Source organism: Cetorhinus maximus, chromosome X (assembly GCF_964194155.1).
Source record: "Cetorhinus maximus chromosome X, sCetMax3.hap1.1, whole genome shotgun sequence".
In the NCBI taxonomy this organism is placed as follows: Eukaryota; Metazoa; Chordata; class Chondrichthyes; order Lamniformes; family Cetorhinidae; genus Cetorhinus; species Cetorhinus maximus.
This window is the reverse complement of record NC_135917.1, coordinates 2510884-2528710: the sequence shown is the minus strand read 5'-3', so window position 1 is coordinate 2528710 and position 17827 is coordinate 2510884. Positions and strand designations below refer to the sequence as shown.

Genomic DNA, 17827 nt, shown 5'->3' with positions numbered 1-17827 from the left:
TGGCACCTCTGGGAAAGCATGAAAGTGAAAAGTTGAAAGACAGTAAGGGTGCTGAGAATTATTGGTACAAGTGCTGCTCCTTTGGCAGCCAGTCAACCTGCTGTTACAGCTCTCCAGATCAGCATTGTGTTACCACGTCATAAACGTGCTACTATAAAGGTTATGATCTTCAGTACCTGAACGTAGGACACTGGAGCTTGTGCCAAGCCTGAGAGGGAACCACTAGCCATCTTGCATCAGGATATGGTGAAAGATATTACCCTGTTTAAATTCTGAGGTTGAATGACTTATTATCCCATCCACAGTAGTTCCCTGAATTGTTCTGCTGGAAAGTATCAGAGGCTTTGCAGTAGAAGACAGCAGGTTTCTGGTTGCCTTATGTCAAAGGGTGCATCCTTTATAACTGGTTCCTATCATTTGTAGTGTTCAGCGTGGTGTTGGCAATTTTAAAAAAAAAAATCCATGAAATAACTGCATCCCTGGGTATAAATGAAATATGAATTTGACTATCCAGAGGACTAAATGAGAGAGAGCATGTGCAATGGGCAAAGGGTCAGTTAGCCTGCTGCTTCCGCAGTCAATTGATGTGATCAACCTTTGCAGAATCTTTTCTCAGGAGATGCAAAGTTTCTACCTCTCCCCTAGGAACACAAGAATACTTGGTGTTCCTTGCTATGTTCTCTGTCCAAGGCCAGTGGGCTTCCTTGACAGACATCAACATACAAGTAGCACAGGAGCCATTGAGTTGCTACGCAGCAATATTCAATTGGAACAAGAATAAAAGCAAAGTACGGATGCTGGAAATCTGAAATAAAATGCTGGAAATACTCAGCATTAACTCTATTTGTCCCTTCACAGATGATGCCAAACCTCCTGAGTATTTCCAGCATTTTCTGTTTTATTCTATTGGAACTGCTGGGAGGAGGAATTCCATACCATGTTGGTATGATAATGTAGTGGATATGACATTGGACGAGCAACCCAGAGGTTGGAAGTTGAACTTCCACCACGGTAAATTATGAAATGGAATTAGTAATTTCTGGACTGATGCCAGGAAACAAAAATCACGATGAAGCTGTTGGGTTATTATGAAAAAACCAACTGATCTATCTTTCACAAATGCTTACAGATTTATCTTCTGACTTGTTTAACAACCGCACCCCACCACCCCCCCACCCCCAAAACACCACTTAGGTTATTTTTAGTTCAAACCTGTACTAGGCCCCAATCTCTACCTCTTCTTATGGTTCTTCAGTCAATATTATTGGGACTGCTCTTGTCTTGATTCCAGGAAGTTCTGTTGCCAAAGAATGAGAGCTGGTCTTGCGATACTGAATGCAGCTTTTTGCTAAAATGGTGCTGTGAGGAGTTATTCATCGTGGATCAGCAAATGATGTCATAATAGTTCCAATTCTGAATCTTGGCTGTGGTGCGAGAAAGCAGGAGGAAGGACTGTGTTGAGTGTTGCTGCAGAAAGAATTCTCTTCACTTCTGTTCTGCTTAACACTTCACCGAATTTGTTTCCCACAAGTGGTAAATGACTGGTCTCTGCACAGTCATTCCATCCCAGGGCTCACCAATATCAAACTGCTTGAAATTTGCTCTTGTGGTTTGTAATTTAACTAAACTTAGATTGCAGACTTGTAACTTGTTCATCAGTAACTCTTAAGCCTGTCTTACCTCTGAGGTACACAGATGTGATATTTTTTCATTAAAAGGCTTACTTCCTTTTATTTTAAAGCTCACCAATCACAATTCAGATATTTTTCTGAACACCAGTTTCCTGTGTGTCCTGCTGTCTAAAATACAAACACCAAAAAAGATGCCAATCCTTCCCACCTTTTCCATTGGATCTGATTCTCTACTGAGAGAAGTGTGATAAATTCATGATTATGCAGTTTTTCATCCTGCCTGCCCCTCCTCCCTATATAAAGGAAACCATTCCTTTGCGGTCAACTGCACATTATATAGGTGATGTCCTCTCAGGAGTCTGGTGTTCCATTCAGGCTAACATAGAAAACTAGCAAAAGTTGACCAATTGTTTCAAAGCAAAAAGCTGACTGCTCCTTTCACATTGAGGATACCTTCCATCATGTGTGGCACTACCACTGTGATAGATGGGATAGATTTTGATCTAGTAGCTCAAAACTGGGCATCCCTGAGGCGCTGTGGGCCATCAGCAGCAGCAGAATTGTATTCAACCACTATCTGTAACCTCGTGGCCTGGCATATCACCCCACTCTACCATTACCATCAAGCTGGGGGAATCAACCCTGGCTCAATGAAGAGTACAGGAGGAGCAGCATCAGGCATACCTAAAAATGAGGTGTCAACCTGGCAAAGGTACAACACAGGACTACTTGCGTGCCAAACAGCGAAAGCAGTATGCGATAGACAGAGCCAAGTGATCTGACAACCACCGGAACAGATCTAAGCTCTGCAGTCCTGTCACATCCAGTCGTGAATGGTGGTGGACAATTAAGCAACTAATTAGAGGAGAAGGATCCCCAAATATTCCCATCCTCAATGATGGAGGAGCCCAGCATATCAGTGCAAAAGACAAGGCTGAAGCATTTGCAACCATCTTCAGCCAGAAGTGCTGAGTGGATGACCTATCTCGACCTTCTCCAGAGGTCTTCAGCATCACAAATGCCAGTCTTCAGACAATGTGATTCACTCCACATGATATCAAGAAACGGCTGAAGGCACTGGATGCTGCAAAGGCTCTGGGCCCTGAAACATTCCGGCAATAGTACTGAAGACTTCCAGTGCTCTAGAACTTGCTGCGCCCCTAGCCAAGCTGTTTCAGTACGACTACAACACTGGCATCTACCCGACAATGTGGAAAATTGCCCAGGCATGTCCTGTCTACAAAAAGCAGGACAAATCCAACCCGGTCAATTACTGCACAGTTGGTGTACTCTCAATTATCGGCAAAGTGATAGAAGCTGTCGTCGACAGTGCTTGCTTAGCAATAACCTGCTCACTGCTCAGTTTGGGCTCTACCAGGGCCATTCAGCTCCTGACCTCCTTACAGCCTTAGTCCAAACATGGACAAAAGAGCTGACCTTGGTGCAGCAAGAGTGACTGCCCTTGACATCAAGGCAGCAATTGACTAAGCTTGGCGTCAAGGAGTCTGAGGAAAACCTGAAGCCAATTGGAATTGGGGGGGTGGGGGGGCAAACTCTCTACTGGTTGGAGTCATACCTAGCACAAAGGAAGATGGTTGTGGTTGTTGGAGGTCAATCATCTCAGTCCCAAGGCATCACTGCAGGAGTTCCTCAGGGTAATGTCCTAGGTCTAACCATCTTCAGCTGCTTCATCAATGACCTTCACTCCATCATAAGGTCAGAAGTGGGGATGTTTGCACAATGTTCAGCACCATTCACAATTCTTCAGATAGTGAAGCAGTCTGTGTCCATATGCAGCAAGACCCTGACAATATTAGGGTTTGGGCTGATAAGTGGCAAGTGACATTCGCGCTACACAAGTGCCAGGCAATGATCATCTCCATCGAGAGAGCATCGAATCATCTCCCCTTGACATTCAATGGCATTACAATTGCTGAATCCCTTCACTATCAACATCCTGGGGGTTACCATTGACAAGAAATCGAACTAGACCAATCATATAAATACTATGGATACAAGAGCAGGTCAGAGGCTGGGAATTCTGCGGTGAGTAACTCACCTCCTGACTCCCCAAAGCCTGTTCACCATCTCCAAGGCACAAGTTGGGAATGTGATGGAATACTTTCCACTTGCCTGGATGAGTGCAGCTCCAGCAACACTCAAGAAGCTGGACACCATCCAGGACAAGCCAACCCACTTGATTGGCACCACATCCACAAACATTCACTCCTTCCACCACCGATGCACAGTGGCAGCAGTGTGTACCATCTACTCACCAAGGCTCCTTCGACAACACCTTCCAAACCCATGACCTCTACAACCTAGAAGGACAAGGGCAGCAGATGCATGGGAACAGCGTCACCTGCCGTTCCTTCACTGTCGCTGGGACAAAATCCTAGAACTCCCTTCCTAACAGCACTGTGGGTATTCCTACAACACTTGGACTGCAGCGATTCGAGAAGGCAACTCGCCACCACCTTCTCAAGGACATTTGGGGATGGGCAATTGATACTGGCCTAGCCAGCAATGCCATCATCCCATAAACAAATAAATAAAGAAATGGGCCCATATGTAGCTACTCAGCAAATACCTTGGGGCCATAAATGTAAGCTACAGAAACTCTAGTCCATCAGATGCATAGGAAAATTGTGACAAAGGTACTCAAACTGCCACCCCAAAGTTCACAGGTATTTTTCATTCCCCCCTCAGTTCATGCTAGTGGTCTTCTGCGTCTCATTCCCTCTTCCTCACTTGACTTCCTCTGCGTATTACAGGTGGAAACTGTTGATCGAGCAAAGCTGTTTCCAGCCCACAGCATGCAATAAGAGTGTGCCAGCTCTCCTTTCCCCCAGTAGCAGCAGCAGTATCAGGGAGGGATGCAGCCAGGTGCAGTATTGAACATCATTTGCAAAAGTGGGCACTGACTCCAAAATGCTGACTTGTAGACCTTTGGCATTCCATTATTTTAACTGGAGACTCTAACCCAAGACCAGTCTACACCTCTGCTAAATGACAGAGGAATGTCATACAAGCATGCTAAGTACTTATTCATCAATATTGCCAACAGTACCTCTTCTGCTAATAAGATAACCCTGCAAAAAATAGACAGGTGTCCAATTTCTGATTGCTGCATTAAAAGGACACAGTTTACATGTAAGCAGGTCCATTTTTGTGCACTGAGCTTTCGTATGCCAGTATTTCAGCTTTTCCTCCTCTTATTACAGAAATGTCCCAGGTTTTATAAGCCTGTGCTGATTATCCCCAATCAGGGTGGAGAGTGGTTTGGTCAGGAAAAACACACTCTTTTGTAAACCTGCCAACCTCTTTAAGGTTTTTTTTAATCATTCTCCAGATTGCTGGCACATATTGCCCATCTATAGTTTCCATTAGAAGGTGGTGGTGGTGAGCTGCCTTCTTGAACCACTGCTGTCCATGTGGTGAAGGTGCTCCTTTGTTGTTGGGTAGACAACGGTAGGATTTTTGACCCAGTGTCGATGAAGGATTGGCAATGGGTATCCAAGTCAGAATGGTGAGAAGTGTGGATGTGATGTTCCCATGCACCTGTTGCCCTTGTTCTTCTAGGGGATCTATGCTTCTAAACTGAATTTAGTCTCCTTCTCTCTTGTAGTGATGCTTGCTGCTATACAGTTATAGAGATGCCAGCAGCCCTCCAGTATCCAATGACCATTTTTCATGTGTGAACTTGGACAGAGTGTCCACAAACTATTCAACCCAAAGAGGCCCATCCTTGCCTGGCGGCATCCAAACGCGCCCTTTTCCAGCAGGAATGGTTATAGTGATTGGGAGCAGTCAATTCCACAATAGGAAGTTCATTTAGCAAAGGGACCTTTTTAAATGAAAAATGTAGGTGAAAAGATTTGTTTTGATAGTCATGAACTTTTGATCAATGCTTGTACTTAATTCTTTATAAACATTTTGAGTTGAATAAATAATCTCTTGGATTTGTTAATTTAAAAGGGTAGCTGGTAACCCTTTCTAGGTGCATAGCCACAATAAATCAACACACCTTTAAGATATTTTTTGTGTGCGGGTCTTTTACAGGGGCAGTGTCTTCTTGCAGAAGTGCCTCACAACTCTGAGTGTGGGGGGAGGTGAAAAGATTATTAGAATTACAATAATGCTTATTGTATGTCAAGGAGGGAAAGGTTTTTTAAAATTACTTTAAATAGTTTGAGTAACATGGATTAAAGTTGGCTTTGGGAGTTTCTTGGTCTTTGTAACTGGGCTAGCTAATATCCAAATCTGTCTACGGATATTCACATTTCCCCAAGGGTCATCTGGCCTAGCTGGTTTTTGTTGCTTGATGTTGCCTGTATTTGCAGGTGAATTGTGTCCAGAAGATTATTTAATGACTTTTGAAATGCTAATGTTTGCAGAGTGATGAAAGTAGACAAAATGTATATCACTGAACCATCAAGCAAACATCACTAAGTGCAGTTCAAATATGCATTGTCTTGGACCCTGAGAGGGATGATGCGCATCAAGCTGGGGACTAGTATGCCTTGCAATTCCTTTCTGTAGTGGCTTTGATCTTCGGTGATGAATCTGGTTTTGGGAATCCTTTTTAACAAAAAATATTGAGTTGTGGGATTTTTCTGAAATCTGTAGATTTCTGTTTCATATTGCCTGAGATGGCTAAGTGGCAAGTAGCTATGTAATGCTTTATCAGAGTCTCATGGTGAAAAGTTAAGATTTGGACTTTTGAAACCATTTCATATTATACGAGCCAAGAACACTACTTGTTTTTGCTACATTCTGTTTCTGTCTAATTGCCTTGTAAATGAATTGGACTTTTGGTTTTAGTCTTATGTAATGGTCCAACTGTGATATTTACTGTCTATTAGGAGTAGGCAAGAAACCCTGGTGGACAACCCCCTGTAGTTTCTGGAGTGTAGTATTGTGATAAAGGGGGAATATAGTTCTGAGAGATGCTGTCCCACTCTCAGCATTCAAGTTTCAAGTAATCGGAGGCTCTCATCTGCTTATGGAAAATTTCTTTTACTTCAGTGTTGGGAGGCAACAGTCATGTGATGAGTTCACACATCCTGAATAGGATTTGCATCGCTATATTTGCATGTTTTATAAATCGACCATTACCTTTCAACCTCTGGAACCTGGGTTTGATTTCATCCCAAATGGATGGGCTGCATTGTCAACACTATGAGTGTGCTAATCGAAAAGAGTGAGGCAGACTCTCATTCCTAGTGGATGCAATTCCACTTTGCTTGACATAATGGATTTATTCAATTATTCATTCATTGAGAATCACTTTATTCTCTGCCCACAAGTAAAATTTACCATGGATACTTATAGGTGTCCAGATTTAGTTGAGTTAGCTGATCTCAGCCTAACACAGACAGAGGTCAACCTCTGTTCTGGGCTAGGGAAGTGGGGAGAAGTTTCAGAATTTCCACCACCCTGATTAAGATCCCAACTAGAAACTGCACGTTAAGCGAGGATAGATTCGGGCTCTGCTTCGATACTCTCCTTGGATGAGCAGCCCCTGATGCACTGTCTAGACTTGCAAGATCAGGTAATGGGCACCTGGCACCTGTGCCCAAAGTCAGTGAAGTGTGCTCATGAGCAGAAGGAAAGCTGGACGCAATGAGGGAAGAATATGAAATAATTGTGAAATTGTGCTCTAGACGAAGCCTAATTAAACCACAAGTATGACTACAGCATTAGACCTCTACTTTGAAGAGTATACACATTCTATCTATCATCTCATACACCCTATAAGATCCCAGGTTTTTTGCTCATCTAATAACCATGACCTTGCTGCAGCTGCTGTCACCATTGTTTCTATGTAAGTTAATTATTTCCTGTAATATGCTATCATTTTAGGTAAGGAGTGCTGTATGCAAAGTAAATACAGTAGTTTATTTCCTGTTATGGATGTGGCCTAGCATGCAGTTATTTTTAGTTATTTTTCACAACTTGATGTGGAGCCAGGAGGAACAGGAGTGCTCCTCTTGCTCCACCTCACTCAGGAGGGCTATGAGCCGCCCTCCTTTAGTTGGTTTACTCACTGTCCCCCAGCACCACAATGGGACGGCAATGAGGGCCTATGCCGGTGAGGCACGCAGCCCAGAGTTCTTCATGTTGAAATGGGCAAGCAGCTTCTTAAGAAACTGGCACCAGCAATTCACACGAATGATTGAAATGTGGCCTAATTTCAGGTGAACCTCAGGCCTTGCAGTCGGGGCATGTCTCTGCTGAATCTGGTTATGTACCTGAAAACAGGCCATAACAGAGTTCTACCCCTTGGTGTATATGCCATCTGAGGCAGGACTCTGTTCCAAATATACTACTGATTTAGTCACAAGTCCCTGTTGGATGAGTTGGTAGAGATGCTGTCCATTGTGGCACTGAGCCACTTTTAAATCCCAGGTTCAATCCCCAGTCAGCACAACTGGAGCAGCAGTCAAGGTGGTCCAATTATCTTTAGTATGCCTGTGCTGTGAAAGCGGGAAATCAATCCTCCAGTAAAAGCCAATGGATAGTACATGTCCAGACATTGAGAGAGGATGGGATGGATTTGGTTGTGATTTCTACGTAATGGAGTAGATTGTTGATACTCTGTTGCTATTTACGTGAACAAAAACACATGGAAACGCTGGAGGGCAACCGACACTTGGGAAGTGTCTATACCATCAAGGCAGGAGGGGAGAAGATGGGGGGTTGGGAAGATTAGTGACGACTCATTTAAATATCATTCTTCTTCCAGGTCCCTGCATTAGAGCTTTGGGGGAAAAAAAATGGAGTGGCCTTCTGCTGTGCAAGCTTCACTATGAATAAAACTGATCAGCTTTAAAGGAAATCTGGAAATCTCAGCATTGCTACTATTCAGTAGCATTTAACCAGCAACCATGAGGCTGTTTTTTAGGAAACGCTTTGGTCCAGTCAAACTTGCCATGGTCAGTATAATATTCATGATCTTTATATTCATACTTCAAAGAGATATTGTTAAACGAAGCCCAAAGGATGACTCTTGGTTCAAAGACTTGTCAGGCGGAAAAGACCGCATGCTGGGAATTATGTTTGGAGCAGTGAACAATATCCGAGATTCGATGCCCAAGTTTCAGATCATTGCTCCAAATCGAGGCCAAGAGCTTGTTGATGACAGCAAGTCCTGTCTACCAGGGTTTTACACCGGAGCAGAACTGAAGATCTTTCTTCCTCGCCCTCCTGAGGATCCCAACGCACCTGGTGCTGATGCAAAGGCATTCCATACGGACAATCTCACTCCAGAACAACAGGAGGAGAAAACACGTGGCATTGACAAGCATTGTTTCAATGCCTACGCCAGTGACCGCATCTCCTTACACAGGACCCTTGGACCAGACACACGGCCTCCAGAGTAGGAGATCAATATTTTCGTTTGATAAAGTTGTTGAGATTGGGGTTCTTGGGTTTTGATTGGTAAATTTTTGTATTCATTAGCATGGAGAATATTGGTGCTGGGAAATGAGAAATGTTCCCATTTCGGATATCCCAGACTCTGCTTTAAGCACTCGGAGGTACAAAAGCTCCCTCTATAACACCTGGACTTTTTAAGTGGCCTCTAGTGCAATAATACTTGCACCAACTATCCTTCAAACCCCTGAGGTGAGATTTCCATTTCAGCATGAAATAAGGTTGGTTTACTGCTGTCGATGTATGCCAATCAGGAACTGGTTTCAGACTACCCAAGCTCTTTTCCTGTTGGGCCCTTGCAGCCATCTGCCTCGGCTGACCCTGTAGCTGTCTGTCGGAGCTTGTGCAGGTAGAGGCAAGGTGATTCTCCTTTCTTTAGGGGAAATGCCTGGGTGCCATCTCTTGGGAGAATGGCCTGTTTGCTACTGTGGGTGTAAAGCCAGAATGCCTCCCAATGCATCTCCCACATCTTTTAGTTTTTGTTTGGTTAAATTCTTCTACTTCACAGACAGTGGAGATGTGGTACAACCTCAAAGCAAGAGAAAACCACTTCTTTCATTCCATGTAGTGTTGGGACACTATAAAAGCCACTCTGCTGATCAACATGGGGTTGTAATCAGTCCATTCAATACTTTGCATTGTACTGCACCCAGTTGCAATGGAAGTCGCCAATTAAATAGTTAATTTTCCATTTGTTTTTTTAAAGTCTAGGTAGAATCCTTTTATGGGGCTTGAAAAATAAACTCTAGGTTTACTGTTCTACCATTTGAGTCTCCTTACATTCAGACTTCCTCTGGTGACATTGTTGACCAGATGGATCTGTGTCCTGGAGAAGTTCTGTTGGTTTAATGTAGGGGGGAGGCAGACATTCAGTCAGTCTTAAAAACCATCTGGTCAACCCCCAGAAAACACTGCTGCTAGGTATTGCGTGCCGAGCTTGGGTCATCTCGAGCTCAACAGTTTGTGGGTTCAAGCTTTACTCCACGACTGGTGCAGCTGATCTAGGCTGATGACTCCCATGTAAAACTGGAGTAAGGTACCATCCTTTGGCTGAGACATTAAAGTAAGGCCCATCTATCTCCATGTGTGTTTGTGTAGACCCAATGGTACCGTGACAGTTCTTCTCCATATGCTGTGCCTGACCGTGATGTTGACACTCCGACCTAGATTTTCCAATTGGTGTCATTCTAATGCTTGTGTTCATCTGTTTTTAAATTAATGGGTTAACACTGGTGTTTAAAATATCACCAATTTGGAAAATCTAGACTTGGTACATGAGATGGAAAGTGCTCAATTTCCCAGCACTAATATATCACTCCTGGGTGTAAAATTCACAAAAGAAAACAGGATCTCTTGCGAAATATTGACAGGGTCTCTCAAATCTTTGGATTGCCTTATACAGGTGTATTGAACAAAGATTCAAGCGTTGCCCTCCTCTACCTTCAACTAGTGTGATTATAGTATTCCACAATGAGGCCTGGTCCACCTTGCTGAGGACAGTGTACAGTGTGATGCATACCTCTCCAGCCATACTCCTAAAGGAGATCCTATTAGTGGATGATGCCAGCACAGATGGTGAGTGTTTAGCAATTCAAGAACACTGCTGTATTTAAGTACCTTGTGTTCAAGGTCAACACAGAACTTTTTTTTTTCCCCAAATGGAATATTAACCTTTACTGCATTCAGTTGCTCATATCTGATCTATCATAGTCTTATGGCAAAATTGAATCAGCAGACAAGTTAGTCTGGGGAAGAGAATTCCATAGACCAATGACCCTCTTGAGAGAAGAAAAATTCTCCTCATCTCCTCAAATGGGAGACCCCTTATTCTTAAACTGTCCCCAAGTTCTGGTCTCTCCCACAAGGAAAAACATCATTTTAGCATCCACCCTGTTAAGATAAAAGCAAAAAACTGCAGATGCTGGAAATCCAAAACAAAAACAAAAATACCTGGAAAAACTCAGCAGGTCTGACAGCATCTGCGGAGAGGAATACAGTTAACGTTTCGAGTCCGAATGACTCTTCAACAGAACTAAGGTAAAATAGAAGAGAGGTGAAATGTAAACTGGTTTAAGGGGGAGTGGGACAAGTAGAGCTGGATAGAGGGCCAGTGATAGGTGGAGATTGCCAAAAGATGTCATAGACAAAAGGACAAAGAGGTGTTGACGGTGGTGATATTAGCTAAGAAATGTGCTAATAGGTGACATTAAGGGTAGAAATCAGGATGAGCAAGGTACAGATAGCCCTAATGGAGGTGGGGTGGGGTGGGGGGAAGGGATCGAAATAGGCTAAAAGGTAGAGATAAAACAATGGATGGAAATACATTTAAAAATAATGGAAATAGGTGGGAAAAGAAAAATCTATATAAATTATTGGAAAAAAGGGGGTGTGGATGGAGGAGAGAGTTCATGATCTAAAGTTGTTGAACTCAATATTCAGTCCAGACGGCTGTAAAGTGTCTAGTCAGAAGGTGAGGTGCTGTTCCTCCAGTTTGCATTGAGCTTCTCTGGAACATTGCAACTGGCCAACGACGGACATGTGGGCATGAGAGCAGGGTGGAGTGTTGAAATGGCAAGCGACAGGGAGGTCTGGGTCATGCTTGCGGACAGACCGAAGGTGTTCCGCAAAGCGGTCACCCAGTCTGCGTTTGGCCTCTCCAATGTAGAGGAAACCGCATTGGGAGCAGCGAATGCAGTCGACTAAATTGAGGGAAGTGCAAGTGAAATGCTGCTTCACTTGAAAGGAGTGTTTGGGCCCTTGGACGGTGAGGAGAGGGGAAGTCAAGGGGCAGGTGTTGCACCTTCTGCGGTTGCATGGGAGGGGGTTAAGGTGTAGGGGGTGATGGAGGAGTGGACCAGGGTGTCCTGGAGGGAACGATCCCTGCGGAATGCCGCCGGGAGAGTGAAGGGAAGATGTGTTTGGTGGTGGTATCATGCTGGAGTTGGCGGAAATGGCGGAGGATAATCCTTTGAATGCGGAGGCTGGTGGGGTGATAAGTGAGGACAAGGGGGACCCTATCATGGTTCTGGGAGGCAGAGGAAGGTGTGAGGGCGGATGCACAGGAGATGGGCCGGACACAGTTGAGGGCCCTGTCAACCACCATGGGTGGAAAACCTCAGTTAAGGAAGAAGGAAGACATGTCAGAGGAACTGTTTTTGAACGTCACATCTGTTCTGATGATGCCACTGAGGCAAAGGAACTGAGAGAATGGGATGGAGTCCTTACAGGAAGCGGGGTGTGAGGAGCTGTAGTCAAGGTAGCTGTGGGAGTCGGTAGGCTTGTAATGGATATTGGTGGACAGTCTATCACCAGAAATTGAGACAGAGAGGTCAAGGAAGGGAAGGGAAGTGTCAGAGATGGACCATGTGAAAATGATGGAGGAGTGGAAATTGGAAGCAAAATTAATAAATTTTTCCAGGTCCAGACGAGAGCATGAAGCATCACCGAAGCAGTCATCAATGTACCGGAGAAAGAGTTGTGGGAGGGGGCCAGAGTCGGACTGGAACAAGGAATGTTCCACATACCCCATAAAGGGACAGGTATAACTGGGGCCCATGCGGGTACCCATAGCCACACCTTTTATTTGGAGGAAGTGAGAGGAGTTTAAGGAGAAATTGTTCAGTGAGAGAACAAGTTCAGCCAGACGGAGGAGAGTAGTGGTGGATGGGGATTGTTCGGGCCTCTGTTTGAGGAAGAAGCGGAGAGCCCTCAGACCATCCCGGTGGGGGATGGAGGTGTAGAGGGATTGGACGTCCATGGTGAAGAGGAGGCGGTTGGGGCCAGGGAACTGGAAATTGTTGATATGATGTAGGGTGTCAGAGGAATCGTGGATGTAGGTGGGAGGGGACTGGACAAGGGGAGAGAGAAGGGAGTCAAGATAGCAAGAAATGATGCTGTCAGACCTGCTGAGTTTTTCCAGGTATTTTTGTTTTTGTTTTTGTCCACCCTGTTAAGTCCCCCTCAGGATCTTTTATGTTTCAATAAGATCACCTCTCATTCTTCCAAACTCCAATGGGTACAGGTCTAACCTTTCCTCAGAAGACAATTTCTCATCCCAGGAATCAGTCAAATGAACCTTCTTTGAACTGTTTTTAATGCATTTATATCATTTCTTAAATAAGGAGACCAAAACTGTACATAGTACTCCAGATGTGGCCCTATTCAATTGTAGCAAAGCTTCCCTACTTTTATATTCCAATGAACAACAACGTTCCATTTATCTTCCGAGTCACTTGCTGTACCTGTATACTCAGATCATGGCACCTGCAATGTTTCGGTGCCAAAAACTCCACTCAGTACTCCAACTGCAGTCTGATTAAGGTCTGTACAAGTTCAACATCATTTACTGTTTGTTCTACCTGGGACAGCCTGGATGAACCAGAGGGTCTTCTCCTGTCTATGAAACGTCTGCATTCTTTATAGTTTACATAGGAAACTAAGGAGTCTGCCTGCCTGTTTTATTGCTGTATCTACTTCTGCTGACTCCTTAATAATGGCTTGTATATCTGCTCTTCCTTTCCATTTAAAATCTTAACATGTTCGGTCTACTTCCTTCCTTTATTCTTGCTTCCAAAAATGCCCTTGGACTTCTACTCTTCATCATTTGAGGAAATACTGCAGACTGATCAAAAAGCTTTTTGGGCTAAATGGCTTCTTTCTTCTCGTGTATTTTCCTGAATTGCCCTTAATACTAACAGTAGCTGCAAAAATGGAACAGCGTTCTATTCCCGAGCATTGACTTCACTGTCCTTGACACGCACAGAATCTGCCACATAGTTGGCACTGCTGTGGGGTCATAATGCCTGACACAGGAGTCCCAGATATCAGAGGAATTTTCAGTGAGCACAGAAAAACTCTGCTTGAAACTTACTGTGCACAATGTCCCCTAGAGATGTACATGAAACATTTAAAAGGTACACAGGAGTAAAAGACTGATCGGGTGCTGGGAGTCGTGTGTCACCTAAGCTCAGAACAGCCCAGAGCGCTATGGGCTTCGCACCCGATTAGCAGTGGATGGAGAATAGAAGTTATAGATGGGGAAGAAGAACTGAACCTTTCCTGCCCCTTCCCTCCCCCTTCTCAATGAACAATGCACTTGGACCTCAGATGTAATGTCTCTCACATCCTCAGCCGTTATGCAAATAATGTGGGCAGCCAGAAATGCTCGGGTGATTTCACAGTTTAAGCAATAAAGGCCACATTTCTATCCCCGTTCAGAGTTAGATGAAGCCGGAGCTCTGGCTCACTCGTTGCACTTTGATCTTTGGAGTGAATAGTGGAAGTGATTGCTAGGTCTGATCTCCAGCTCCTCCCACGGCCCAGCTGCTTTCCTGTTCACTTGCCGAAATAACGTAACGTCTTGCCAGTTAAATATGTCTTCGAGTTCCAAATATAGTAACACAAAGTACTGTGGTTGGTTGAAACCTGTTGCCGTGCCCAAGATGATCTTGCTCAGTTCATCGTGCAAATGTACCCTACTCCCTGTCGGGTGATAGAAGGGTGCGGGGTGGTGGCAAGGAGAGATTACAAGGTTCTTGTGATAGTTGTCTTTTTAGCCTCGGGTTTGTGTGTCATGAGCTGCATGCAGTGAATCTTTTCTTTTGTTAATCAAAGGGATGTTTGTGCTGGGGAATGGAACATTTTCTGTTTCAACCAACCAGGATCTGGATTAAACACTCCCGGGGCAGGTACAGCACGGATTCCATATAATAAAGATCTCTCTATACTCCCATCAAATGCTCCCAGGGCAGATACAGGTAACAGAAGGAGGCCATTCAGCTCATTATGCCTGTGTCTGCTCCCTGAAAGCCTTTGATCCTGGCCCCAATACTTTTCAAGTATTTATCTGCTTTACTTTGAAAAGCTATAATAGATTCTGCTTGTGCCATGTTTATCGTAGAGCATCTTGTGTGCCAAGAACCCACTGCACTTAAAGAAAAAATCTCCAAACCTCCCTGCACCCCCACTTCGTTCTTTTTGGGATTTATTTTAAATGTGCTGTGCTTGACTGGAGTGATGCAACAGCAGTGTAAAAAGAAACTTTCCATTATTTTTAAATCTTGTGACTGCTAAACTGAATTTTTAAACTGTTAAATAAGTTCAGTTTTATTGATTATACAACCATTCCTATTATTAGAACACAAACTGCTGCAGAGGGAGTTGAAAATATTTCTCTGTTTATATGCTTCATTAATCCGATTACATGGTTAGACTTTATTTAACCTACCTTTTTGTCACTTCTGTTATTCTTGTTGGACAAATCTCTGGTGGCTAATTTATAAATGACTTTTACATTTTGATTAGATTGCACTTTAATTGTCACATTTTCATAATTAAAGGAATAGTTTTAAAATGTTCAACAAACTTTCCACCACCAACCTATTCGCTGAATGTGTTGACTATTATTGGGCTACAGTTTAACAGACTCTGGTCCTCTCGGGTATCTTGTTCAACGCCTTTTCTTATGAGATTAGATGTTGAGTGTTGATGAGCTATTCCACTGTGGATAGCATCACACCCAAGTCTGTTCTCTCCCAATGTCAGTATAAATGCACTTTCCAATAAGGATTTTTGTGTAGCAATCAGGGGCAGGAAATCATTTTCTCTTCCCCTCCTCCACCTAGCTCTGGGATACTGAGGCCAATTGCTGCACCCCAACTATTGCGTGGGGCTGAGATAAGCTAATAGCATAGCAGGGCTTGGATCTGGGAACTTTTGGCCTATATAGCTCAGCACTGCAGTGGGTGGTGCCTGTACCCACTGGGCCATTGATGGAGTGAGCAAAACATATTTTGGTTGCAAACATACATATGCATTATTCAAAATCACGTTGATGTGTCACATTGGTTATGATTTATAGTGACAATTGACATCCTCCTTATGTGCTTGATCACCATTGAATGTTGAAGTAGCTGCAATCAAAAATTGGTTAAGTAAACAATTAATGATCTGCTAGCTGCTCTTTATTTTAATTGTGATGCCTACATCCACCCCAGAACCAGCTAACATCATGAGCTACAGTTTTGAATAGTGAATAAAATTATTCTGTCTTAAATTATTGAAATGTATTGGATTTTGATTTTGCCAGACTATTTAAAAGAACAGCTGGATGAATACGTAAAGCAGTTCCGGATAGTGAAGGTTGTCCGACAAGTGGAAAGGACGGGATTGATAACTGCAAGAATCTTGGGGGCTAGTGAGGCCACTGGAGAAGTGCTGACCTTTCTTGACGCTCACTGTAAGTATATTCACATATTTCTCCCATGCATCAAATGGGCAGTCGTGTAACTCTCTGTGCTCAGAGAAAGTGGAAAATGAATGAAAATCCTTTGGAAATTGCTTTATGACTAAAAGTTATGCCACTCTTTTTCAAAAAAAACCTGTCCTTGTTGAGGTTGAATCCAGCTGCACCCTGATTTTTGTGGGGTTTTTAAAAGAAATTTTATTGCCCCATTCCCATCCACAGGGTGACCCAAATGCTTCACAGCCAATGGATACTGTTTGAAGTGTAGTCACCGTTTGTATTGTAGGCAAACATAGCAGCCAATTTTCATCCAACAAGGTCCCACAAACAGCAATGAGATAAATGACCAGATAGCACCCTGTTTTTGTGGTGTTGGTTGAGGAGTCAATATTGGCCTCTGGACACCAGATAAACCCCTGCTGCTGTGTGAATAGTGCCGTGGGATCTTCAGGGTCTGTCTGAATAGCTTTAATGTTTCACCTGTGTTGTAGGGTGGCCGAGTTGTACTATTAATGATAGAGTTGGTCTGCAGACACTTCTTGGGTGGAAACTTTAAGTTTATTTACAATATACTCAGCAGCAACTACACGTGTTCTTTCAACTCTAACTCTATCTCTACACTGACTGCTAAGGTAGCCTGCGCTACTCTCCTATTGGTTACTACAGTTCATGTATTATTCTTAAAGGTACATTACACTAAATAAAACCATAATTACTACATTCTTCCCCCTTTAACTCATTATACTTACAAGTACATATTTTTTAAGACATATAATACTTACACTGGGTATAGAATTTACAAGTTCAGTCTTTCAGGTGGTTTCCTGGTATGTGTGGAACATCGCAGCTCCACAACTTCAGATTCTTTGGCAGGAACCTCCTCTCCCGGAGTTGCCTGAACATCAGGTGCTTCGGCGGGCACTCGCAGTTCTGTATCCTCAACTCTTATAGGAACATCAGTCCTGGGTTGAGTATCCTCAACAGGAGACATGGAAATGCAGACCCAGTCACCGGTGGAACCAAATCTTGGTGATTTTTTTATTTATTCATGGGATGTGGGCATCACCGGCTAGGCCAGCATTTGTTTCCCATTACTAATTGCCTTTGTTCAGAGGGCAACCACATTGCTGTGGGTCTGGAGTCATATGTAGGCCAGACGGCATTAGTGAACCAGATGGGTTTTTTTTTAAAAACAATCGACAATAATTCCAGGTTTTTTGCCGTGGTGGAATTCAAACCCGGGTCCCCAGAGCATTACCCTGGGTCTCTGGAATACCAGTCAGTGACAATACCACTATGCCACCACATTCCCATTTGTCTCACTCTTCCTTAAATCATCCACATGTTTACGGATGATCTGGCCTTCCACCTCCATGTGGTAAGACAGAGGACCACTGCACTTATTTCACCCAGGTAACCGCTTTGGTTCTTCCCTGAAGTTTTTCACGTATACCGGCTTTCCCTTGGTAAATTTCCTCTTGCAACTATCCCAGTCATGTCTAGTTTTATGGCTTCC

General features: G+C 43.7%; 1 protein-coding gene across 3 annotated transcripts in view; it reads left to right on the top strand.

The window, feature by feature from the left end:
• Positions 1 to 17827, top strand: part of LOC144672666 (polypeptide N-acetylgalactosaminyltransferase 6-like) — a 72919-nt gene that overhangs the window by 25332 nt on the left and 29760 nt on the right. For all 3 annotated transcript variants that reach the window (XM_078534544.1, XM_078534545.1, XM_078534543.1), the window contains 3 exons: positions 8380 to 9012; positions 10471 to 10643; positions 16156 to 16305. In XM_078534544.1, coding sequence (XP_078390670.1) covers positions 8522 to 9012; positions 10471 to 10643; positions 16156 to 16305 — 814 coding nt within the window. In that variant the 5' untranslated portion in view covers positions 8380 to 8521. The remainder of the gene's footprint in view (positions 1 to 8379; positions 9013 to 10470; positions 10644 to 16155; positions 16306 to 17827) is intronic.